General features: G+C 44.9%; 1 protein-coding gene across 9 annotated transcripts in view; it reads right to left on the minus strand.

Moving 5' to 3' along the window:
• Positions 1 to 27,751, minus strand: part of MTUS2 (microtubule associated scaffold protein 2) — a 314,225-nt gene that overhangs the window by 28,597 nt on the left and 257,877 nt on the right. For 6 of the 9 annotated variants that reach the window (XM_030042804.1, XM_030042809.1, XM_030042806.1 and 3 more), the window contains one exon: positions 757 to 823. In XM_030042804.1, coding sequence (XP_029898664.1) covers positions 757 to 823 — 67 coding nt within the window. Of the gene's footprint in view, positions 1 to 756; positions 824 to 2,820; positions 2,872 to 6,399; positions 6,743 to 6,981; positions 7,119 to 27,751 lie in introns of those variants that run through there. The other 3 variants (XM_030042812.1, XM_030042814.1, XM_030042813.1) reach the window with 3 other exon arrangements.

Raw genomic sequence — 27,751 nt, forward strand, 5'->3', positions numbered from 1 at the left:
ACTCAGGGTACCAAATTGGTCCACTGCCCCAGTGGTCCTCCTGCCAGGAGTCCTTCCTCCTCTCCATTTGCCCTGGGGTAGATGAACCCAACATCACACCCGTTCTGGGGAGATTTAAGCCCAAAAGAACTCAGCCTGTTGGCTAAAGCCAGTGCAAAAGCCCATCTTCTCTCTCAAGAGTTGCAATGTCTTTACACCCTCCCTGTCCGTCCCGTCTAGATCAGAAACGGGAAAAGTGGTGCGTGCAGATACACGGGGAATACACAGACCAAATGGGACATGTTGCTTTTGCTGTCTTTCAACCACGAAGAGACCTTAGAGATATTAATAAGCAAGTTCTGAGCTTATTGTCCTTCCGTTTGTAGCCAAGCTGCAAAACATGCAAAGGTACGTAAGTAATGCATTCCCAATCACCGTGCACCACAACAGTCCCAGGTTCCCGCTTCTCGGCACGCTATGCTTTCTCCTTGCCAGCGGTGGGACATAGTTTAAGAATGGAAGCTACGGATTTGTGAAGAACAATTTGTCTAGTAAAGAGGATGCACAACTAGCTCCGGTGTGTGTGGTGATGGACCCATCGCCACAACAAAAAGGGAAAATCATGGTTCCCTGCAAAGCCACAAAACCCCTCGCCACTGGGCTTCAGAGGACACTTCATCACATGTGTGCAGGTTCCCTAGGATCAGTCACAGGGAATAACCGCTTGTGTGTAAAGTGAGAAAATCACTTTGTTGTTACTTTGCTTGTACTACTTACCAACTTCATTCCTGATCTTTGCAAGCTCGACTCCTAACTCCTTTATTTTCACAAGGGCATTTTCATTCTGTTTAAGGAAAAAAAGAGAGAAATATGTATAGTCCCCAGGTTTGTCCCAGATAAGCACTTTCACATGTTCATTTAGTAAAGCAGATTAGATTGATTCCTCAGATTTTTTTTATTTTTTTGGTGGGGGGGATTATAATGAACTCATTCAGTTTTTAAATCAAGCCTAGGAGCCACGACTCACTAGCTACAAATACCTTGTATCTCTGTGAATACACTGTACACACACTCATGTGCACAGGACAACACAGAATACTCTATTTACTCCTACGTGTCTAAAAAGACGTTTGCATTTTTATATCATTTTGTGTTCAATATGTGTACCATTTATGGCTGGACTGCATGTACAAGATGGTTTTATTAATTCTGTTAAAACACTTTCATCTATTTATGCCTGCATTTAACCCCCTCTAAACATAGTAAAATGCTCACACAGTCAAATTTGCAGAGCTGGCTACTGTACTTATACCATTCTAGGCATGGCAGGCATACCCATACAGACACCACTAACGGTCTGATGTTCATGCCTATTTCCACATTTATTTCTGGTATTTTATTGTCTGTAAAGAACAAGAGCTCCTTTCCTCAACCTGTCTCAAAAGAAATCTGAATAGTTAAGGAATTAAAGCAGATGAGTTGGCCAAAGGAAAATTAAAACATATTTACATTAACACTGCTAAGGTGTTATTACTAAAATGCAAGGACTTTGACAGCAGATATCTCATGAGTGCTGTGCAAACTGACAAAGTTCGGTGTAGTACAGTAAATCCCAGCATAATGGTTCGAGCATAAGGGCACTTTAAAATGGAATGTATCCTGAATCACATTAGGAAGAAGACAAAGGAACGCATCCTGCTGGGAAGATCACTGATGATTAGGAAAACTAGATCAGACTACTATAAATATGACCCAGGTTAGAAAAGGCCAAGAATCTTTAAAGGACACTACAGAAAAATCGTATTCAAGAGAAAAGGCAGTGTAGTAGCAAATGGAATTTAAAGGAGTCCTAAAGTAAATCTTTCAGTAATAAGCAAGCAAGGCTAATAAAAATCTAGGGCACAGAAAGGAGTCGTTCGGCAGCAAGATACACAGCAGATAGGATAGCAAATTAGTTCTGTCTTACCAAAATGAAAGTGGAAAAAAAAAGATTTCAGAGCTTAATGTTTCTGTTTATTTTTCCCGCATCTAATTTTTAACTCTGTTAAGAGAAATGACACAACAGCTTTATGTTTGGTAATACCAGGAAATTGGAATCTGGAATTTAAATTAATCCTTTACACACTGCCCTTTTGGGATGATTTCTACCAGAACCAAGAGACACACTTTCCAGAAAGTTTTGCTGTAAACAGAGTGATTAACTGAGCTGATCTGAGAGCCTTGGGTGCCTGAGAAGACCCAGGCGATGCGGGCATTTTTCTTACTCTTTTATGGGAAGAAGCCAGGCATGCAAGGCTGGGCTCCTTCAAACAGCCAGCTCCATACACTGCTGAGTAATGCACAGGGGTTGTGTGCCAGGACTGCAGAGTCCCCAGTCCTGACTGACTGCGTTAGGTTCAGAATAAAACGGAGTGGGTTGGTTTGGCGTTGTTTGGGTTTTTTTAATTAGTATAAAAGCTATGAAAAAACAAAAAGGTCCGGATCAATATAGCTTGGTATGTTAAAAAAACATAGCCCTTCACACAGATTCCCAAACCAGCAGTCTTACAAAGATAAGGTTTCCCCTTTTGGAGAATACCACTGCATCTGCCCATACCGTCTGTTTAACTCGCTGGAGTCATTTTAAGAAGTGTTCTTGACAGATTGCCAGGACTGCTGCCCTTGAAGGCGTGTGCACGGGGATATACCGGATACGGGGCTTGCAGATGGGAAGCACCCACTCAAATTACCAGCTCCCACTATTTGAAACAAAAGCCGTTTAAAGCAAGGGAGCTCTGTACAAATCATTGCCAGCACCTACAGATAAGCAGAATTCAGTGGGATTGTTACTATTCTACTTACATGAAGAAAAATGAAAAGCAAGTAAAAAAATGACATCCTAGGGAAAAAAAAAAAAAGTTGTTAAAATTTTGATCCTCCATAAGAAATATTACAGACTCCTTTTTTTACCGTATGTTTTATCTTAGATAAGGTTTGTCCTACCCTTGAGGATGCTTGATGGTGAGACCCTCTCCAAAAGAGTGGAGAATTGCCAGGGTGGCAGCCTAAAAACGCTATATCCCATAACTCAAGCTCCAGCATGGACACCACCCCAGCAGGACAGCAGCCTCCTGGCTGCCTCCCACCACGCTGGGGCCGCGGTTTCCAGAGCAGCCCCTGGGGCTATCTCAAGCAGCCACTGTTGGCACAGCTCAAGTGCCTTCGCTGTCATTTGCCTGCCCTGTCAATAATTCTCGCGTTGCATTTTGTTGTGGTTAGAGCTCTCTGACTGCTCTTCGGGACCTCTTATTTATGTTTCCTGAGAGGTCAGATGTGCAAGGGTTGTCCTCGGTACCAAGGTCTCAAGTAGTCCCTCCTTCTCAGAGGGTTCTTTTAGAGAGCAACAGCACGTGAGTCCTCATCTTCCTCTTCTGCAAGAGAGGCAAGGTGTAGTTCTGGCTAATCATCCTATCGGCCTCACGGTCTCCTGGATGCGCAGTGAACTTACAAATCCCTGACACTGTAACCTGCTTTGTCAGGGTAACACGATAGGTTTGGACCGCACATGTTCCTGCGACCAGTACAAACACGACATTAATACAAAATGAAAAAGCTCCTCCTTGTTATCATCAGTGTGGCTCTGCAGATAACCAGCACATCAGTGTCAGTGCAGCCGGGGAACTGGGAAGGCCAGCACTTAGGGAACCAAACATTACAGTAGAGCAAAACTGGATCTGACATGAGAATGTAAAGCTATCAGGTCCGATGCGGAGATTCGTATAGGTCCAATGTCAAAACATGAAAGCAATTAGAAAATTCACAAGCACGCGAGGAAAGATCTGCCAAAACAAATGTGTAAGAAACCAAATTAATGGGCTATCCCATTGAATTAATCAATCTTCATTAATATTTATCTCAACAAAGTATTTGCAAGAGAAGGCAGGGTAAGCAGGAACCTTTGCTGCCCTCCCAAGAGTTTTGTGTCTAACAGGCTCAACATACCAAAGGAGCTTTGTCGGTGTCCTTTACTAGGCCATCGGTTGGAGTTGAGCCACTGAGGGTTAGTGACCAAGGGCCAAATCCAACTTAGGTTTATAAAGGTTCAGCAACCATACTAGTGACACAGCCTTTTCCAGTGGGTGAAAAGGTCAGAGACACCGTAAGGAGATTGTGCAAATATCCAGCATTTCAGTGTGGCAGTTAAATGGCAAGGGAGAAAAAAAATTGCTTCGATGTGATTTGGGATTAAGTTTTTCTGGCCAAAATGTGAAACCAAAACAGTGGGTTTTGTACAAATTAAAATGTTGTGTTCATTTTTCAGGTACTTTTAACAAAGGATGGATTTCATTATTGCTTGGAAAACTGATGAGAAAGGTCTTCCATTGGCTGCATCCCAAGAAATGACTCTGATACTTAAGTAATTTTCATAAAATAAAATTACATTCCTGATGGAGATGAAGGAAACCTTCTTTGTCATACCTGTACTCTACAACACAATGGTTAAGTCTTGTGTCTGGAATATGCCACATCTCCTCAGGCAGAAGGAAAAATAGAGTAGAACAGGTAGAATGATACGTTCGCTCTGTCCTTAAACTACTGCTCTGTTGAATAGAGGACACAGTAGCAACTCTTTTTCCTATCACCAGCTTTATAACACACAGACCTCCCAATATGTCTCCCGTGAAAGTCTCAATGTCGGACTGCATTTCAACAAGTGAAACAGCCACTGAAAACGGCACTCATGTATTCTCCATTCAACTCAAAACTCAAAAAAATGCGTGACATATCGCTGCAACATCCAAGCGGCTTCAGAAAAACTGGCAGGTAGGCAGGGAGGTAGGAAGGAAGGAAGAATTCATTCAATTAAATAACAGTGCCAAAATTTAGCAGTGTAGTTCAGAAAAAATCTTCAGGGTTTAGATATAACTGCGTGTGAGGACCTGGAAAAATAACTTGGTAAAAGATGCCATGATACAGGCCTGAGGATGAGCAAGATGCTGGTGTTGTCCAAACAGATTGAGAAGGGAGCAGTGACGAAGGCTTGGGGGGAGAGGCTGGCCGGGGCTCTGAGCAACCTGATCAAGCTGAAATTGTCCCTGCTCACTGCAGGGGGGTTGGACTAGGTGACCTTTAAAGGTCCTTTCCGACCCAAACTATTCTGTGATTCTACAATTCTATGAAACGCTCTGCTGCAGTTGCATGGAGCTTCAGCTGAAAGCCAGACATCCTCGAGGAGATATCGTCAGGGAGACAGGGCAAGGTTTTACTTTGGACGAGGAATAACTGTGGGATGAGGAGGCAGAGTTGAGGTTTGCCTTAGAGTCTCTTTTCTCTGAGAACAGCAAACTACCTGAGAGATACTAATTCATTAGAAATGCTAATTAATTAAACCTCCAGGTACTTTTTAACAACAGGTAAGTAATAGGAGATCCACTGCACAAATGGGTCCTATCAGGCAAGGAACATCAGAAAATTGCCCAGACCCACATAGGAAGTCAACTGCAGCTAGGAAGTCAAGACGGGAGCCTGGAGTTACCTCTCCAAATCGACATGTCTCTCCTCCCTGCCAACTTACATGCTCGCTTATATTCTGAGGTCCAAATATATGTATAGTATCCCCACAAACACTTCCCAGTTCTCTACAATACCTCCTAAAAATACGCACTGTACACAGATGCTCTGTAGCACTTGTTATTAAAACTGTTCCTTCAGAATAACTTTTCTGTATCCAATGCTTTCAAAATATTAAAAAAAAAAAAAAAAAAAAGACTGACCTGCAAATGGTGCTTAGTCACTGTTGTGCTTTATTCAGAGTTCCCTGGGGCAAGGCCTTATATTATCATTGGAAAAAGAAGCATATACATTGGGAATTCTCTTGTACCAATAAATATTTCAGACGATACTTGTAGAAGCAATAACTAAATCCCACTGCAGCTGATGTTCAAAATGATCTACGGTCTTCCTTGAAAAAAGAGGTGTTTTAACATTGCTGTTTCAATCATGCTGCTTATCAGGTAATCTTCCCTCATAATACTCTTTAGGTTAAAGTTTACAAGCCTGACATATTTCCCAGAGACTGTACTTTAACAAGTTTTATATTAAGCCATACATTTTTTCTTAACCTGTTTAGCAGCATATCTCAAGCTGTATTTGAACATATTATTCGGTAAATGGGAGACACTATCAGCTCTTCATTAGACGGAGTATATGAATATTTGAAAAAGCCAAACTCTAACAAAATATACTGCACAAGCATGTGTTTCTGCCAAGATATTTTCTATTAAGCAAATTGAATGCATATGTTCATTCTCTCCCTCTTCTGTACATACTTAAAATCCAGGCAAATTTCCAGAAGAATGGCACGAAAAGCTATGTGTTAGAAATGTCCCACAACTTCCCTCACACATGCTATTCTCCTGCTACCTGTAGCTATGTACTTACCTCTGCACTGATGTTTGTTATACGACCCATTTTGGTGCCCAGGAATTTGCTTGATTTAGATTCACCCTGACATAAGAAAACATGTAGTTTTGCCTTGTTTCACTTCTAGATTGGAGAATCAATCCTCTGTCAGAAAGGAGGATCATTAGAAATGTAAAACCTTAGGACAGCTAGAGATGGAATAATCTCTCTTCAAACTTTAAAACTCTGTGCAAGTTTCCCTTATAACTTGTACTCCGCATGCTTATTAAAAAATGCATGAAAAGCATAGCAAGAAATCAAGCCGCCTCTTACTACAGAAGATGCCGGTGGTCCCTCCTTGTTCCACTCCGATCCAACCCTTGCATTTAGACTGCAGAATGAAATTATGTAAGGCACTGCAGTGCATGGGAAGGCGACAGTTAGACCTGGCCTTGGCGAACGAGAGTTCAGCACACCGTAAATAAATCGAGCATCGCTCCCCTCTCCGCGCCCCCCCCCCCGGGATGCTCACACAGCTAGAAGCGGCAGCACAGGCTCAATCCCGATCACGGCCACCTTCCTGCCTGTTCCCTAAAGGATAAAAAAAGAGGCAAAAAGTACCGTCTCGTCCTGGTACCGAGTGCGGGAAAACCACTTGGAGCAGCATTTACCCATCCGGGCAGGATCGCCACCAGCCTGACTGCCACCAACTTCACCCGGAGCCGCAGGGAGAGCCCCGGGGCGATGGTACCGGCACAGAGGGATGTCGCACCCCCCCTTCCACCCCCCCCCCCCCCCCCCCCCCGGTCCTCCCCGCCGTCTCCCGGGTCACCCGCGGTCCGGCACCGGGACCGGGGAGCCCGGAGCCCGGAGCCGGGGAGGGTGGCTGGCCGGCGGCTGCCTGCGGCTAAGGCACCTCAGCGGGTGCGGAGCGGTCACCGGCCCCCCCCGCCCCCGCGGAGGGCCGCCCGTTCCCCTCCCTGCCTGCGCACCGATGCTCGCCGGCTTGCTCTTCCCAAAAAGAGGGTCCGATGGCTCCGGCTGGCAAAGCACGTCCAGCAGCTCCGTCGCGGGAAAGCGTCGGGGTCAGGACGGCAGGGAAAGGGGTTTGAAACTTCGCAGCGAAAGCCTCAACCGCGCTGAAATCCGGGTGCGAGCCCTCTTCACGCCGCGTCCCCACCGTTCCTCACCCCAATCCCCGTCCTCCGCAACCCCTCGGGTGCTGAGGTGTACCCCGAATATCACCCCGGGCCGTGAGATGGGCAACGCGGCTGCCACGTCCCCGGACGTCTGCGCGGCTCTGCGCGGCTCTGCGCGGCTCTGCGCGGCGCATCCCCGCGGGCGAGCGCAGCGCTGCGCGGCCCCGAGGCGGGGGACGGGCGCTGCCTGCCAGCGGGGCGGGCCGTGGAGGGGGGGGGGACGACGACGACAGGGACCAGCTCCGAGCCGTCCGCTTGCCCCAAAAGTGATTTTTAGGTTGGGGAGCTCCAGCCTGCCAGCCCGGCTGCCGGTTCGTCTGCAGGGTGTGGGGGGGGTCCCGTGTTCCCCCCCCCCCTCCCCGGCCTCCCGAATCGCACTCATCTCCCCATAAGGACTTTTCCTGAAGTCCTCTGTTTAAATCCCTGGGCAAAATCACTGCCCTCGGCAACTGCTTGTGATTGCAGAAGCACAGACCTCCGCAATGTACCTAGGGACTGTTGTAATCCTCAAGGGTTGGGGTATTTTTTTGGCCGGGTGTTTATGTATATACACCACATAACCTAACTCAAACCCTAACTCTAACCTGCATATATACACAGATACGGTCTATATGTCCGGTCTGTATGCGTGTGCCCACCGGGAATACATTTTCTTGGTTGGACCCGGGACACCGGAGCTGCAGCAGCCTCACCTCTCCTGGGCTGTGGCCTCTGGCACAATATAATTTCCTCTAACAACTTACATTAAAGATAATGCTGGAAAGAGGCAAACCAGTTCAATGACTTCCACCCAAGGTGGTATTTGTGCTGCAAATGCCTACACTGTTTAACCTGAAAAGCATTATTTTCCTGAAAGCCAAATCACTACCAAACATAAAAAAAACCCCTACATTGCCCTTAATGCTGTACAGCTCTGCCTTCTTGTAGGAAGGATGTCATGTTCAGATCTGTGCCTCTCTGGATAGGCATCTTTGTTTAATTGTATTTTCTACTCTGACTGGTGATGCACTCAGTGATTTGGAAAATAGTAGGAACCAGTAAGAATCTCCAGCAAAACTTTGTGTTAAATCACATTTAAATGCTCATGTAACTTCCCGGTTTGCATCAGCTTCTTATTCTCTGCTTTTCCTCAGCCCTGTCAGGACTTTAAATAGAATTTCAGAATATCAAGGGCAAGTAATTAAAAAAACCCCAATAAACCAACAAACAAACACCAAAACCAAAACCAAACCAAATTAAAAATCTCACTCAACGTATATGTGTTTTAACATGTGCGTTCAAGACCTAACTTTTCTTTACAGCACGTGAAAATTAATTTGGTTGGCTACTGAACAGCTACAGAGTGGAGGTAAAAAGAGACTTCTATGTATGATGACTCACTGCAGGAACTTCTTTTTTTTTGCCACACAACCTGAAGTCCATGATTTGGACCTTTTACAGTCTAAATCCTGACTGGAAACATTTTAACTGCCATAGGAAAAAACCAAAATATTCCCACTTGTAGACAAATTACCATAGCCATTTCTCTGAGCTGGCCATTAGAACTACAGTATTTAGATCAACATGTCTGACTATCAGGCAAGGAAAATAAAAACCTGTCATTACTCCTTTTGTTGTGCTTTTAAAGTGAAGCACCCATCTTCTTCAGTCATTCCGCTAATAATGGTAGATTTTCTCTTTGCGTGTGGTGATTAAGCTGGAGATTAGCTAGCAAGGTCCATGCACCACTTTAGTACCACTCAAGCACTAAATTGGAAGATAAAATACTTAAGTGGAACTTAAATTAAGCAGGAGCCATGTGTTGCCCTTCTGGCAAGGGTGAATTGGGCCCCCAGAAGCTGATTTTACTTGGGACATAGCACTGATAAGGGATAAGGACATGATGGGGGAGCTGCTGGGTTCTTTGGCTGGCTTCGGTGACAAAGTGAGCCCAAACTCATTCAGTTTAAATTAAGCCTCATCTTGCAGGTCAAGGTGTGTAGTATTAAGGTGAGAACAGACCCAAGCTGAGAAAGCAAAAGGAAAATGGAAATTATTTTAAAGAGCAGTTCCTCAGTCAAATGCACAAAAAAGGAGGATGAAGAAAGGAGAATTCAGGAGGGGTCTCTGCGGTGGGAGCATGCTCCACGTCAGAGGCAGGTTACTATGTGGAGGACTACAAACACCTACTTGAAAGCACCAGTGCCTGTGGGATTAAGGATATAGGAAATGAGCATAACTGGCACAGGAGCAAAATGCTTAGCAAAGCAGGCACGTCATGGGAGAGGACAACCCCTACACCCAAAACCGGCAATTAAAACAGCAGTTTCAGACCCAAGGTTTTAAATTATATCAACTCTATTTTAAAATGCTAGAGTCAACTGCCTGATTTCAGTGGCATGTGGCACTTGGATCAAATACTGAAAGGAATAATACATTAAAAAAAGAAAAGTGTCAAGCACAACAAAGCACCGAAGGCAGATAGATCCATGCCAGTGCAGGCTGCTGCCTCTGTACATCAAAAGAGTTGATATTTTTAGATGAGGGTAATATGTAACTCCCACCTATTGGGGACCAAACGACTCCAGCTGTGGTGCCAACCACAACATTGCTCATTAGGCTGGGAAAGATGGGGAGTCGCTGAAGAAGTGTTAAACAGGGAGGACCTGTTCGGGGAAAGATGGCAAGGAGTTGCAGTAAATGGAACTACCGGGCTGAGCAGAGATTATTAATGGAGCTGTTCAAAGATCAGTCATTGGGGCAAATTATGTTCACTTATGACCCTGGTCAAAAATTAGGGGAGTGCTAATGAGAGGCTGGGATGCACTACCCATCACGGGGAGAGTCAAAACACCATGCCTGTCAAGCTGGGTATAGTAGTGGTCATAAGAAGAAACATAAAATACTGGGAAGTCCAAGGTCACAATCATGGGGACAAATAACAGGAATTTCAGGTAGAAGATGGAGACTCATCTGCGGGAAATAAGAGCAAAAAACCAGTGTTGCTTATTCAATCATAGGATGACTAAGAACTATGTCTATGGTACAGCTCTGAATAAAGCAAATACAACCTTAGGCTGTAGTAAAGACTAAGAGGGAAGTTTAAATGCTTTATGGAAAGCCCCAGAGAGATCTCACCTGGAACCTCACACAGTTCTGGTCACCCATGTTTTGGGGATATCAGTTCTGACCCAGGGAATATATAGCCTATACCACTGGAGGGGTGCCATGTAAGTACACATCCGCTTCTGCCTAAGAAAACAACAGTAAAGTTGAAAAATGATAGCTTTCTATAAATACGTCAGGGAGGAGAACAGTAGGAGAGGGAGAAGTACTTCAAGGTCAAAAAATTTATTTACATAAGAATAAAAGGGTGTGAACTTGGACATACCTAAGTCTTTTAGTCACAAGAGGTTCTGAAACAGTCCTTTGGTAGAAACAGAGGAAAAGATAATGACTTTTAAGCTGAAATTTGATCATTTTAAGGAAGAGGTTAAAGGATTTGGTTGTTGGCAACAGGAAGGGACTGCAGTTGATGACCCAGGATGAACTTTGCTAGCCTTGCATCTGTGCAATACTGCTTGTCTGTGCATTATCACCAATATATTGCTACACATCTTGCTGATGGTCCACACCGAAAACGTGTGTGCTTCTGCCATACTGCTTTGCATGGAGCTCTATCCCAGCAGATCTGATTCACATTGCCCTTCAAGGCAGAAAGGAGAGGTCTGTAGATAAGACAGAGACCAACAGGGCCTGAGAAAACCTGTGTTGTTAGTTAAAAACTACCTTATACACATAAGTTGTACCTTTGTTTTCTTATTGGAAACAGAAAATACAGGTAAGTCCATAAAGAGAGGTGTTCCTTGTCATAAGGACAGGGATAAGAAGAACAAAGGCTGTTAAAATTAGATTTTAAAACATCAAAATAGTAGCACACAACAAGCTACTTAACAGGGTATGTTTTACAAGGAACTGAGTCCTCCAACATTTATTGACTTCAGGGGAAACAGAAGGTAGTTAGCACTTCACAGGGTAAAGCTCCTGGGTAATTAAAGCCCAAGGAAGACATCTACATTTTCTTAAATGTCCCAGGAGAGTTGCTTAGTCTATAAACAACCTGTTCTAATGGTAAAGATGCACCATGGGCAGTAATTTTTTCCTACAGTGACAGAATCAATGCTTTCCTCCATGATGGGCAGAATACAATTCCTATTTACTGTCCAAGCAATTCCAATATTTTACATCTATCTGAACTAAATTGGGAGAGGATCTGAACTAAATTGGGACAGGTAGCGTTTAATTAGCCATTTTTTATAATTTTATAAGATCCCCAAACGGAGCACATCATTATTCTCTTTAACTCCTTATGTATCTTTATGTATCAGTGCCTAGACTCTGTTATATAGAAGACAAACAATAAATAATTTCATCGGTGTTCTTAACATGTATTCTAACATATATAAGCAGTTTTGGATTCTTGACCATTAGTATCTGATACTTCCCTACTTTATGGAGGTTGGCTACCCTTCCTCAGAGAGACATAGTGCTTTCCCTGGATCTTCACACTGCTGGTCAGCAAAGGTTTGGCAAGTTTGAAGATAGAGATCCGTTGAGGAAGATGGGAGAATGAAAAATAAAGCCAAAGCCTTGGGAAAGCTCTGGGAGATAAAGGTAGTAACGTTGTAATATGTGTGTCACTGAGCAGGAGAATCCTTAAATGAACTGCATATTATTCATCCTTTACGGAACACTGAAAATGCTTGCTGAGAGGCATAGCATGTGAAGTACGTCAAACAAATACTTAACTTAAGCTGAATAGATAACAGTCTGAGGGCAAGACCAACAAAAGACAGCACAGGGAACCTCAAGGGACACAAATTTGTTTGCAAGAGGACTGCCAGCTCTGGGAATAAGTTGATAGGACAGTATCAGTGGTTATGGCAATAAAAATAGGAAACTAGGAGAAAGCTGAAGGAGACAGTGGTTGGAAGCGAGAACCAAGAAGACTGAAGACAACACCATAGGGATATGGAGAGAGAGAACAGCGAGAGAAGGCTGAGGTGGGGTATACCACAAGTTGAAAAACTGCTTCACCTGGTAAAGAAACCAAAGCATGGATTCAAAGAAAAGGTGAAACAGAGCAGAAAGGAAAACTTGTTCTGATGATGGCGTTTCAGGAGACAAAGGGCTGTGCAGTGGAGAAGGGAGACAAGGAACAGGAGACTGCAGGAATGAGGAGATAAGGACAGACGTGAAGGTCAGATTCAGATGACCTGGTGCATAACCGAGGCACAGCAACTTCTGTGATGTCTCAGTTCTAGAAGGTGACGGACAAGTCAGGCTATCAGCAACTGCCGCCTCCTGGCATTCTCTGCGGTCAACAGCGAGAGGCGATTGTGACACCAACATTAAGCACCGCCAAAGGATGATGTGAAGAGAAGCCTGGCTGGTGGCGTTCAGCAAGGGCCAGGGTTTTGTCTAAGGCGGTGCTGAGGTAGAGTAGAACAAAGCTATTCCAGTAATGCATTTTGAACAGGAGGCTCAGAACGTGATTGGGTGGCGTGCCACAAATTATCGTTCATGACAAAGGTGGGAGAGCAAGGCAGGCAGAGGGGACATCCAGCACTGCCTATGCGGTTACCACAACCTATTTCTCTGCACGTACTCTTTTCAAACACTGTTAGTTATATTTTGGAGTGACAGAACATGCAGGTGGACTTCCTCAGAATTTTGATATCTACGAGACAGAAGTCAAGTATACTGTCAGAATTGCAGACAACTAGGAAGACTGAATTTATTTTTCAATAAGCCAAGCATGGGCCTCAAAGCCTGCAATCCATTGATAAAGGTATTATTGGTATTGTTAATTTTTCAATTCTGCAAGTAGTGTAATTTGGAAACAGTCTCAACTAATCCTAAATTCTCTTTCCAAGTCTTGCTTATTGAAAGTGCTAGTCACATTGTATTTCTGTGAGCGCTTGAAACCAATAAAGATGAGTGCTGCCGTCAAAGGACGTGATTTCATCCTCCCGTCTCCTGGTCACTTGTTTTGTCCCTGTTTCCTTTCTTACGGTCACACAAGTATTTGGGCAGTGAATCAGATCAGAGTTAAAACTAAATCAGGGAGGAAGGGGTGAATTTGGGGAGAGAGAACCTCCCTAGCACAGGGCCAGCTTCCCCGGCCGAAGGCACTTGCGGAGTTCACGTGGCAGCCCCCACACTCTGCTGCCAGCTGGGAGGAGAGTCCTGTCACAAGCCCCTGAACCCTTAATCTTGTCAGACTAAAAACCACAGTGGCCCAAGGAAATAAGAAAAGCAAATACATTCACTATGACATTTCATCTTCTTTGTTGGAGGTGCATTACAAATTTTCTCTGATCATAGAATCATAGAATCATAGAATCATTTAGATTGGAAAAGATCTTTAAGATCATCGCATCCAACTATCAACCATGCCCACTAAACCATGTTCTGGAGTGCCTTGTCTACGCGCTTTTTGAACACCTCCAGGGATGGTGACTCCATCACTTCCCTGGGCAGCCTGTTCCAGTGCTTGACAACACCTTCAGTTAAGAAATTTTTCCCTAATATCCAAACTAAACCTCCCCTGCCACAACTTGAGGCCATTTCCTCTCGTCCTATCTCCAGCCACCTGACAGAAGAGACCAGCACCCACCTCGCTACAACCTCCTTTCAGGTGGTTGTAGAGAGCGATAAGGTCTCCCCTCAGCCTCCTTTTCTCCAGACTAAACAATCCCAGTTCCCTCAGCCGCTCCTCATAAGACTTGTGCTCCAGGCCCCTCACCAACCTGGCTGCCCTTCTCTGGACACGCTCCAGCCCCTCCATGTCTTTCCTGCAGTGAGGGGCCCAAAACTGAACACAGGACTCGAGGTGCGGCCTCACCAGTGCCCAGTACAGGGGGACGATCACTTCCCTGCTCCTGCTGGCATCACTATTTCTGACACAGGCCAGGATGCCGTTGGCCTTCTTGGCCACCTGGGCACACTGCTGGCTCATATTTGGCTGGCTGTCAACCAACACCGCCAGGTCCTTTTCCACCGGGCAGCTTTCCAGCCGCTCTTCCCCAGGCCTGTAGCACTACATGGGGTTGTTGTGACCCAAGTGCAGGACCCGGCACTTGGCCTTTGTTGAACCTCACACAGTTGGCCTCAGCCCATCCATCCAGCCTGTCCAGATCCCTCTGTAGAGCCTCCCTACCCTCGAGCAGATCAACACTCCTGCCCAGCTTGGTGTCATCTGCAAACTTACTGAGGGTGCACTCAATCCCCTCGTCCTGATCATTGATAAAGATATTAAACAGTACTGAGCCCTGGGGAACACCACTTGTGACCCTCTGCCAACTGGATTTCACCCCATTCACCACAACCCTCTGGGCTCGTCCATCCAGCCAGTTTTTCACCCAGTGAAGAGTACACTTGTCCAAGCCATGAGTCGCCAGCTTCTCAAGGAGTATGCCATGAGAGACAGTGTCAAAGGCCTTGCTGAAGTCAAGGAAGACAACATCCACAGCCTTTCCCTCCTCCACTAGGCAGGTCGCCTGGTCATACAAGGAGATCAGGTTGGTCAGGCAGGACCTCCCTTTCATGAACCCATGCTGACTGGGCCTGATCCCCTGGTTGTCCTGCACATGCCATGCAAGTGCACTCAAGATGAACCATTCCATAATCTTCCCCGGTACCGAGGTCAGGCTGACAGGCCCGTAGTTCCCCAGATCCTCCCTCCGACCCTTCTTGTAAATGGGCATCACATCGGCAAGCCTCCAGTTGTCTGGGACCTCCCCTGTCGACCAGGATTGCTGATAAATGATGGAGAGTGGCTTGGTAAGGACCTCCGCCAGCTCCCTCAGTACTCTTGGATGGATCCCATCTGGTCCCATAGACTTGTGAGTGTCCAGACAGTGTAGTAGGTCACTAACTATTTCCTCCTGGATTAAGGGGGGTTTATTCTGCTCTCCGTCCTTGCCTTCCAGCTCAGGGGGCAGAGTACCCTGAGGATAACTGGTGTCACTATTAAAGACTGAGGCAAAGAAGGCATTAAGTACCTCAGCCTTTTCCTCATCTCTGGTGGCAATGTTCCCTTCTGTATCCAATAAGGGACAGATATTCTCTTTGGCTCTCTTTTTATTGTTAACATATTTGTAAAAACATTTTTTGTTGTCTCTTACAATAGTGGCCAGATTGAGTTCTAGCTGAGCTTTTGCCTTTCTAATTTCCCCTCTGCATGACCTAACAAGATCCCTGTACTCCTCCAGAGTTGTCTGCCCTTTCTTCCAGAGACGATAAACTCTCCTTTTTCTCTTGAGTCCTAGCAAAAGATCCCTGTTCAGCCAGGCCGGTCGTCTTCCTCGGCGGTTCGTCTTGCGGCGCATGGGAATAGCCTGGTCCTGAGCCATTAAGATTTCCTTCTTGAAGAATGTCCAGCCTTCCTGGACCCCCTTTGCCCTTCAGGACTGTCTCCCAAGGGACTCTCTCAACCAGTGTCCTGAAAAGGCCAAAGTTTGCCCTCCGGAAGACCATAGTGGTGGTTTTGCTGACCACCTTCCTTGCCTCACCAAAAATTGAGAATTCTATCATTTCATGGTCGCTAAGCCTGAGATGGCCTTCGACCATCACACCTCCCACCAGTCCTTCCCTGTTTGTAAACAGTAGATCTAGCAAGGCTCCTCCCCTGGTTGGCTCACCCACCAGCTGTGTCAGGAATTTATCTTCCACACACTCCAGGAACATCCTAGACTGCTTACTCTCTGCTGTGTTGTATTTCCAGCAGACATCTGGAAAGTTGAACTCCCCCACGAGAACAAGGGCACACGATTGTGAGACTACTGCCAGCCACTTGTAGAGTGATTCATCTGTCTCTTCAACCTGGTTAGGTGGTCTGTAACAGACTCCCAGCACAATATCTGCCTTGTTGGCCTTCCCTCTCATCCTTACCCATAAGCACTCAACCTTGCCGTCACAGTCGTGTAGCTCTGTACAATCAAAACACTCCCTAACATAAAGAGCCACTCCACCACCTCTCCTTCCTTGCCTATCCCTTCTGAAGAGCTTATAGCCATCCATTGCAGCACTCCAGTCATGGGAGTCATCCCACCACGTATCTGTGACGGCGACTAAGTCATATCTACCCTGCTGCACGACGGCTTCCAGCTCCTCCTGTTTATTGCCCATGCTGCGTGCATTGCATAGATGCACTTGAGCTGGGTTATCGAATCCACCCCTAACATTGGCACGCTGCCCCCAGGCTCATCTCCGGTGAGCCTAGTTTTATCTCCTCCCCGCTTCAAACCTAGTTTAAAGCCCTCCCTATGAGTCCCGCCATCTCATGAGTGAGAATCCTTTTCCCCCTTTGAGATAGCTGGACTCCATCTGTCGCCAGCAAGCCCAGTGCCGTGTAAACCTCCCCATGATCAAAAAAACCCCAAATTCCACCGATGGCACCAGCCTCTGAGCCACGTATTAATCATCAGGTGTGTTTTCTTGTTCCTTTCAGTATATTTCCCTGCCACTGAAGGGATTAAGGAAAACATTACCTGTGCTCCCGATCCTTCCACTAATCGCCCCAGTGCCCTGAAGTCCCTTTTGATTGCCTTTGGATTTCTCCCTGCAATCTCATCACTGCCAACCTGCACAACTAATAGCGGGTAATAATCAGAGGGCCGAACCAGACCAGGGAGTTTCCTAGTATGACGCAGCCACCTCTGTTGTTAGCAACACGAAATCTTCACGTTGGTCTTTAGACATACACATGTAATACATTATTTTCTAGGTCGGGTCTGTTATTTTTATTCTTACCTAACTTAAAAAAAAAAAAATCAGAAAATGCAATATAGTGATTTGGGGATTTCTGAAGATATGAGCCGTCAGTCATGAGTTTCAGCTAGATGATTCAGCCAGAGCTGAAGCTCATGCCAGATGTCCCCAGAATGGCAATTTCCCTTGGATTTACAGTAAGGTTTCACATTTTGTGTATTACTCAGTACCACGAGGTTTTAATGATCCTCAGGCAACTTATATGGAAGCAAACATTTTTTAATATAGTTTTTCAATTATACAATTACACTATTGTGTATCTGGATGAATAGAATGTTTACTCTAGAATCGAACAAATTAACATGGACTACATGCTCTGTGCTTCTCAAGTGAGAGAGCCCAGCCAGCTGACTCCATCTTTAATTCAGTTCTCATATGAAAAGAATGTGAGGATCTGAACAGAATTCCTTCAGACTTTTGTTATTTCTGCTAGTGTAGCCTTACATTTATTTTTATGTCAGTAGCTTGTAAGGCCATGGATTAAAATGCACCAGAGAACAAGACTTTATTACTATGTTTTCCAGTTCTTGATGTCTGGAATGGTACAAAGTAAGCATTTGCAGTGAATTCCAAATTAACTAGCTCTTGCTGACAAGGAATTTGTGTTTCCTCATATGAAACATCATTTATACACCAAGATCACAAGGAACTAAAACAAATGCATGTTTTCACTGAACTCCTCACCTGCCCTCTACCCAGGAATACGTCCCCTGCAGGGCTATTTCTAAATTCCAAACCTCTGAGTAGCTGGAAGTGTATGGCCATTTTCTTAAATCAACTTTGCAGAGAAATGTTCTCTTCTTCTCACAACAAACAGGGAATCTCCTCTCTTCCACTTCTGAGTTATTCTGGCCCAAAGCCAATGACAACTTCAAGCTGCTGTATTTTGAGGGCAAGCAGAGCAAGGGACAAGTGCTGACATCCTGCGACAGCAATGTCAGTGGCAAAAAATTCCAGCAGCTTCACATGGACCAAGGTTTCTCCTATTGGGAAGATTCCCAGTGCCCTGCTGAGAGGAATAGCACATACCTGTATTAATGAGAATCCAATCTATCAGTTGTGGGCTTGGAACATTTTTGTACAAAGAAAACCTAACTCAGATGATGTTTAGAACTCATTTTAAAAATGCATCATTTATACTGATTTCTCTGTCTCCAGCATCTGTGTAGTTAGAGCTGGCTTTAAGAAGAACTCTTAATAAACAGTTCTCAAATCATTACATCAAAACCCCCACCACCTTCTGAAATTATTTCTCTAATGTGTGAGAAGTGATTGTAGGAAGCAACATTTGAATCAGCTCTCAGGGGTGAGAGCAAGGCCAGGGAATTCCAGGAGATTGCAGCTGAAACCTTTTAGAGTTCATTTCTGGAACCAGAGAGCTCAGACCTGAAGGGGAGGTACATGAGAAACAGGCTGTGTTTTGGGTATCTGATTCAAAAACATAGCTACATGCTTTTGGGTGGCTGTGAGGACACAGAAAGAACATCAAGTGGATATACCTTCCGCTTGAAAGGGTAGCAAAAATAAATGTCAAAGTCATTGGAACACAATAATTACCATGTGGATATGTCTTTGAGTCTTGGTGCATCTAATCCAGGTCCTGCATCTAGCAGTGATTATTGCCAGAAACTTCAGAAGAAAGTGCAAGAAGCCCTGCATTAGAGAGCGTGATGAAAAGCTGTTCTGCATGGAGATCTCATCTTAATATCCATCTGAAAAAGGCTTCCAACCTTAAAATAGGTGTCTCCCCTCTAACACCTATTGCATCACCAAATGTTATACGTCCAGATATTCTTGTTGCCAACAGATCTTTGTCGAATTTAAGTACAAAGGGATGATTCAATCAAATAACATGATTTTTATATCACACAACATTATATTTTATGCAGTTACTGTTCAGTAACTGTATTTGGTGAAAGCATCCCCTCTACAAAGGCATCTGGCGGTGAACTGCAGACCTGAAGATGTGGAGTTGCTTCCTTTTCTCACAGTGGTTTGTTCTAATAACTGATCATCTCTACTGCTAAAAGTCTGGGCTTCCTTCACGTGTTGAAGGTGCAAAGCCTCCGCTTCCAGCCAGTGGTTTCTGTTAAACCTTTGTCCTTTTTTACAAAGAAAATCAATTGTGCTCTGCAGTCTCTCACAGCAAAGGACTTTTCCTATTGCTCTTCTCTGTTTCCTCCCCACTTTTCCATAGTCTCCTGAAAAAATGTGGGCACCAGTGCTAAATGTCTTATTCCAGTATCAGTCTCCCCAGTGCTGAATGTGCAAGGGTTATCAGCCTCTTACTTCTACTTGCTACGTCTCTGCTTATTCACACAAAGATCCTGACAGTTTTTCATAATGCACGTTCACAGTAGGAGTGCACATTGATTTGCTCTGACACCAGAAACTCGAATTACTCCTGGTGTTACTCCTTTCCAGCTGATGCCCAGACCACAGTTCTGTAGGCATGACCTGTATTCTGCATTTATTTATTAACATCTAGTTGCATTACAACACATTTTGCTTGAATGGGCCCAGCTCATTTCATGATCCAAATCATGACATGCTATTGCCAGGTCCAAATATCCTCTCTGAGCCCGGTTCTCCATGTGGTTAGCATCAGCCAGTTATGGGACAGTGGGGGTGAAGGAATGATGTCTTGGGCTTTGCTTTGCACAGAGGCAAGTCAGGATTGTACTGAAAGACAGCTCCAGGCAGAGCTGGTTTCAGCCTGGCTTTGCTGCATCCATCACTCATCAAAAATGAATCAGTGGGAATGTGAGCATGTTGGTTTTTTATGCTCAAAAGCATAGGTAGCTCGCAGTCCACAAATCAAATGTGTGGCTACCTAGCTGCTAAAATCCGTAACCACAATCCATATGGAATGCAATAGGGATGTGAAATTGCACCTGCAAAATTGAAGATCAAATCAGAACTTCACTAATGAAGGAAGTGCTCCTTTTCTGTCAGCATGTCTGTATGAGAGGTTTTTGCAGATGTAGCACACAGTCTTGAAAGGCTTAATGGTGGGAATTGTAGTCATAGTCTATCTGGTGTTTTCAAGCCTTGTTTTGCACTGGAGCAACCTCACATCTGCCAGGAATTTTCATCAACAGGGAAAGTTCCACTATATTGCTGCAAAATCCCTCTTGTGCATCAGCTCAGAATGCATCTGCTGATGGATCTACACAAGGAAGACTTATGATATTTACACTCTCACCCCCTGGGACTGCAGCAGTAATTTTGGAAAGACAGTGAGTTATATATATATATATACAGACAGCAGAACTTTCGAGCTTGGGAATATGCAGTGGTGAGGGAACACAGTAAATAATCTTCTGAAGTCTTTCTGCAAATGACATTTAAAAATGCCTTTGTGGCAGGGGAGAGAAGACAGAACATTTTTTTTAAAGCGCCTAAAACTCAGTAACTTCTAGTACTTCATTTTAACTAAAGATAGGTGAAATGCTGTTTTACGTGCAACAGAAGATATTCCAAGACTATGTGAAAGAAATTCAAACATTATAGTCATATGCATGGCACCTACACAAATATATGGCATATACTCAACTGTTCCATGCTTATTTCTAAATTAATCCTTGTAATGTATTTAGCCATTGCTTTGAGTATGTTATGCTCCTTTGTAATGTGTTTGCTTTTAAAAATACCTGTTAGCAAAAGATGAAAGCAAAAAAATCAGGCCGAAGATCTGGAAGCTTGTGCCAAATCTAGACGTGATCTGTTTCTTTACAGTCAGAGCAGAAAGGAACCCTGAAACCTTTTTCTTTTGCAACAGGGATCCCACTGGAAATGCAGCGAGTCATGGACAACATCCAGTCACTCCTGAACATTTTCATCCCACTTTCCAGGACAGAATAACTCTGCAATCACTTACACCTATCAAGCATCTCTTTCCCTTGCCTTCAAGTTACCTGCGGGTTGTCGTTGCGGCAGCACGCTCAGAGTGCCTCTCCAGAGGGCTTGGGGGGCTTTGCCTCCTGCTTGAAGTCCTGCCTTGGTGCTTATCTCCTGCCTGGAGCTAAATGTGGGGCAGCTTAAAGCAGGCAGCTCAATATTACATGAGTTTTTTTCAAGAAGGTCCAAAAGCCGTGTCCAGAAATACAGCCAACTTCAGCTGCTGAAGGGATCACTACTTACTTAACAGTCTTGTGGTCAGACCAATCCCCTGAGCTAAGGCTCGGCCCGAGTGAGGTGGCTATGCCAGGTACAGCAAGAATGTCCCGTGTACCCGGTGATGCACTACTCCAGATTAAGGGAAAAAATAGTTTGCTCTTGGGGAAGCAGAGTCCTTGCACGGAACAGAAGAGTCATGGGACCAAAAGGGGCCTCCTGCAGCGTGCAGCCAAGCACGTGGGGCACCAAACCTCAGATGTATAAAAGCATCTCAAGGGCAGCCCCAGAAAAAGGCCAAGTTCAGGCACCTCTCTGGTAAGTGGTGGTGAACCCCAGTGCTCCCCAGCCAGCACACTGGAGGTGCCAGGGGCTCCTCGTACGACCCGTGGGCAGACACCCCCCGTACGTCCCCTGGGGGGAAGCATCCCTCCGGGTCTCCCCATTGACTGTAGCCCAAATGTGGGTGCTCTGCGAGAGCCCAGACCTCCTTCACCTGACACCTGCGCTGCACCCATGGCTGCGGGACTGAGCCCCGCACTGAGCCCCTTGCTCCGACTGGCACAGGAGGCCCATTGCAGAGCAGAGGAGAGCCTTCCAGTTTGCTTTCTAAAATCCATTAATCTCTAGCTCAAAGGTAAGAAACACTTCATTAGGGACTAGGTTTTGCTCACATCACATTGAAGATTTCTGGGACTCTTCAGTCTAATACTATAGATATATATATTTGTCTATAAAGGCATCTTAGCTTTCCTTTACAACACTTGGTGATTGTCTCCTGTTAGCTTAATGGACAAGATGTTGATGTTTATATTTGTGATAAATGTATACAATTTCAGTTTTACTTTAGCCTCCTTACTTTAGCAGTAGTGTTCAATATATACAATTACACAACATGCTCCTTTTTATGTCTCTCCAAATAGAATTCTCTACACTATATATACCAAGGTCCCTTTTCTCAGAGTACTAAGTAATAAAAAAAAAAAAAGGAAGAAATGTAGCTTATTTTTTCCCCACAGATGAAATCAGAGTGAGATAATAAGAATAGCTGTGCAGCCTGTTTGCCTCAGAGGCAGCCATCAGCCCAGCAGTGCTACCGAGGACACATACTGCTGCTCATTTCTGCAGCAGCCCAGAGACACATGCTGCACCGCAGGAAACACCGCCAAGGGCAGGTGGGACGAACTTGTGTGGGATGTAAAATATTCATCACACCCGTTTGGTGTAAGTGAACATGAACAGTGGGAATATCCCTGTCTGCAGAAGGGAAACGGGACTCACTGGGCTCTCTTCTGCAGCTCATCCAGAGCTGCGTACGCACAACCATCGGTGCCACCTCACTTAGGTGACGCTCCGGCAGGACACCGCACCGTCCGGTCCTTCTCCAGTGGTGCCCGTCACTGCGACCCTGGCGGTGATCCCAGGCTGTGCGATGCTCCAGCTCTATCCCCCGTATGTTCACTGAAAACACGTGTCTTCCCAGAGGCTATCTGAGACAGCAGAACAGACTGTAGACGTGTGCTCGTGTGCATGCAGGTGTGTGTATCCGTGTGCAGGTACACAAACACATGACTACCTTTCCATATAAATCCCTGAATAAACTAGACATATGGTAATCTCCAAGACTCAGTCACTTTGACTCCCCAGTTTTAATTGGGCTATTGCCTATTTAGATGGTAAGCACTCCAGGACTGGAACATCATCTTTATACCAACTGCAAAATGTCTAGCACTCTGTTGGGGTAACTGCGGAACAGTAAAAATGTTAATGTCCTACATTCCAATGAGATTGTTATATAGAGGTCAAATATTAACTAAAAGGAATACATTAAGTGAGCCAAGTGCTTTCTGTTTTTAACACACTCGATTCAATCCAGACAACATCTTCTTGTTCCTTGTTCTGTGTAATTCAATGAAACACAACAAGGTAATGTTACTTCCAACAGATTTTATTGCACCGGCATATAAGAAGATAAAAATTGATTTTTCAGGTAAGGCTAGTCTTTATGATTTGTGATGGCTAAAACCAAATCAAGGCAATTATACATCAAGCCTGCCATTTCTGCAATTAAAAAGCTGGCAAGTAGCTGGTTTGATGGACATTTAGAATTGCCAGACCTTTGTTATGGATAATAAATCATTCCTTTCACTAAGCTGCAGAAGCAGTAAGATCCCTTAAACGAACTTAATTTCTATTGCACTAATCATTATTGCCATTATTATTATGATGCCTACATATGTCATTATTGGACACGTCTATATTAATGGAGCCACGCCACTTTTTGCCCTGGGGGTAATGTAAAATCACCAAACAAAAGTATTACTGCCAGAGGTCTAAAAAACAAGCAGGGAGAAGGTAGGGGAGGCCACGGGTGTGTATCTGAGGGCAGGAGAGCCGCTGGGATGCTACGACGGGCATCTCCAGGTGAGGCTGCGTCACCGGACCGAGCTATCAGGTGATGCCTGAGGTTGGCCACATAGGCGAGAGGGACATGGATCTGCCAGAGCGAGAGGTGTCTGGAAAGTAACCACCAGCATGTAAATATTGTCAAGTACCTCAGTGGTCACTGCTTCTTCTGGGTGGGTAACTTGGCATTAGCGCTCTCTCTGGGTTGACTGTGGCGTCCCTTAGACTTTCATTAAAAAATTTGTTCTTGAAATTACTTCTGAAGATTATCTGTGAATCGGGGCACGGCCTCCCATTTTACAGTAACTTTAGACCGATGTTTGGTCTCATCATACACTGAAATGAAAGTGAAATCTTCTGAATATGTATATAAAAGAAGAGCTGTGCTGAAAGGTTTGTCTCTAAAGGGAGGCTCAGGTTTCTGACTCCCAAAGAGAGGACCAGATCCCTCTTACCCAGACAGGCCAGGGCTTGTCCACCCCGCTCCTAATGAGAGTTACGGATTCTTTATTTGCTCCCTCTTAGTGAAAACTTTGTCCAGCCTCCTGGACAAATTCCCTGAAAGGTATCTATAAAAATTCATTTGTTAAATAGTTCTGTTTTCTCATGGAAGCAGAAAAATTCTTCCATTTCTGGTGTGATTAACACTTTCATATATGAAACTTGCACCTATTGATCTACAATGAATTACAAAGTCTTTGTTCTATTACGTTCTTAGTAGAAATCTTGGTAGAGTATCTGTGAAGAGCAACCAATGAACCAACCAAAGAAAATTAAAAAAATTAACAATGACTGCTCTGAAGAAATTGCCTTTGCAGTAGCTGCTGTACTGCACTGTTTAACATGTCTGTGGGCCCTGTATGAATCCTGTAGCTACGTTGCTGGTGTTGGAGCTGCCTGATTTGAAGCACTTTGTGAGGAAAGTGCAGGCTTCTCATCCCTTCAACTGTCCAGGAAGGCTAATTTAGAAACATCTAATATTACAGCTCCTGTTCCAGCAATTTTGAAAATGAAAATTGTTAATTCAGGGACAGGAAAGTTATTAATTCAGAGAAAAGCATGCCTACTTCCCAGTCAGTTCACAATCATTTCCATTTATCTCAAGTCTGATGTTGTAAATGGGTTCAAAGCACTTAATAGTTCCACAATTACCCCACCACAGGTCTAACCACAGCAGCCACACAGGGTCTATGAAAGCGCTATTCCAGACTGCCTGTAACAAGAACATACGTTCACATGTTTAAAGCAAATGCTGCTAATACATTTCTGGCACAAAGTACTAATCCAAGAGTATCAAAGTCTCTGGATGCTAGAATTGTTAGTTACTATTGGGTTTTTTTTCCTGATGAAACAGAATTTCATGGAAAAATACAGGCACCTTGAGTCCAAAATATATCCTTTGGAACATTTTGGTATTGACAGATTGAAGCTTTGGCTCTAACAAACCCTGCCCAGATCCATACTGGGTTTCCTTGGATGGACAATGTGATGCTTTCAGGGCTTTTCCCTGAAACATAACCCCAGTAAGCACAAGCACCGCTGGAATACTGATGGGGCCAGAGCTGAGTGGCTGTGGTGCTAAGCCCAAGCAGGAGAGAGATCCTCACGTTGTCCTCAGGCCTGGACAAAACAGATAATAGAGCTCCCAAGCTCCCTGTTGTGGAAATGAAGGCCAAACCTAACAACAGGTTGGATAGTGAACAGTTACTCAGCAACTCACAGTGTCCGTGTAACCTGAGAATGGCATGACCGCTGTTTCTTGCAAAGAACAGGAGCCTTAAGTAAAACTGGATCCTCCAGTTTGAAGTGGAAGAGAAATTCTGAATCTTAGAAAATGAAATTTTGACTAACTGTGAAAGAGGAATTTCAAATGCATGAGATTTAGAAGTGGGACACATTTCCACTGACTCTTTTGCTGAACTTAAAGAACGGCATGGAAACATTGCTCTGTCCCCTGCATAAGCAAAGGCCACAATACCACTGGAGCCTATTACTCATCATGGCTTTTCACACAACTCCCAATGTGCTGCCAGATCCCTCAAGCCCACCAGAAGCCAAATACCCCACTTGGAGGCTGCCATTGTCACAAGAGCCACTCCTGACCCTCATTCTGCTTTTTTCCTCTGAATGCAGTATAAAATCAAGGCTGTCAAAGTCAGTTGCTTATATAGATATCAATAACATAAGCAAAAGGAAAAAATAAATTCACCTTTACCTGATACTTGGCACATAGCCTGAATATATTTCTTTTTGAGGACAACATGTAAATAAGGAGATCTTTAATTTTTAGTGGACATTTCAAACCTTTTCAAGAGGAGCATTAGAATGCCTGGGGCTATTTCTTTTTTATCTTGAAATTCGAAATATTTGTGTGTAACTAAAAAAATTCTTCTCCAACCAAGGGATACAAACATACTCTAATTGGGGGGTTGTTTCAAAACAAGGCCATGTAACTACCCCAGCTCTTCCCACGGAAGCATGTTCTTCCACCCCCCAAAACGAAAACTAGCACTTTTTGTCACAGCAGTGGCTGTGAGAAAGTCACTGAGGACAGGGGGAGAAGCCAAGAGGTTCCCCGCACTTTCTTCCTTCTGTCTCGCAGGGACTGAAGCTGAGCAGACCATGCTGTCTCGAGTAGGGTAGGGTATCTGCAGAAGTCTAACGTTTGCTGCCAGTTTGGCTGCAAAGCTGGTGAGAGACCCTTCTGGTCTGTCCCCAGCTGAGGCTGCCCCAGGACACTTGTGTTCACTAGTGAAAAGCTCGACACAGTGATGGGATAGCAGCATTCTGTGTCTTACCTAAATGGCCCCTTTTGAGTACGAGGTGCCTGAGGATAGTGCTGCGTGTTGGATAGTATCGTGACCTGTAGAGTAAAACACTGAAGCTGCAGCCAGGTGCAGAAATCAAAAGCAGTGACATGTCTCTAGAGCTGCCTAGCATTAGCTCTTGCTCCAAAAGGAGAGATGGAGAGCTCAGGGAAGTCCACCGGGCAGTTTTCCCCCCTGTCCCAGCACCACCTTTGCCAGTGACTCTGTGGAACAGCCCCATTTCGGCTGCAGCTTGGCGAACGCTGCCTGTGCTGCCCACAGGCTCCCGCTCCCTTGCCTCCCTGTCTCCCCCTGCCTCCAGAGTCAGTGGGTTATTTCCATCAGGATTAGTCCGGCATTATCATGAACCCATCTCCAAAGTGCTGGCAGTGGTGTGCCACAGCCAGGCAAAGCCAGGCAGCGCCTGCTCCACCGGCACAAATGGGTCCAGGCAGGGCTGCAAAGGAAACAGAAGCTACAGGGAGAGAATAAAAATCCCTACTGACATCTCACAAGTGGAGTCCCCCGAGCACTCTTTTTCATTCCTTTTCCACTGTGCAGTCCCCGGTGGCCAACTGTTGGGTAGAGATAATTAGCCTTTGATTAACACCATTTTTACATATATATATATATGTGTGTGTGTATATATATATGTATTTTTTTTTCACTTGTTCTACTTTTAACTCCTACTCAACTGAAAACATGTACAATTAGCACATTTGAGGCATCTCCTCTTGACACAGAAGGAATAAGCAGCCTTTTTACTAAGCAACTAGTTCTTCACCTACCATTTTCCCAGCTATGGTCCCACCCGAATTTGCTCAAACATCAGCCTTTAAATTTCCCCTTAAAACTCTTCTGTAGAGCCTTTGTGCCTGCTCTGCAGCCTCAGGATCTCAGGCAGCAGAGGAGTTTGCTGCCGCTCCCTTTCTGCCCCTCCAAATGCCATTACTCCTGCTGCTCACTGCCTGCTTCCCCGGGGGTGAGTTACTCCCTCCCACTCCTTGCCCTGCAGGACAGGGTCTGAGAAAACCATGGTATTAGAGACAC

Source organism: Aquila chrysaetos, chromosome 19 (genome assembly GCF_900496995.4).
Source record: "Aquila chrysaetos chrysaetos chromosome 19, bAquChr1.4, whole genome shotgun sequence".
Taxonomy (NCBI): Eukaryota; Metazoa; Chordata; class Aves; order Accipitriformes; family Accipitridae; genus Aquila; species Aquila chrysaetos.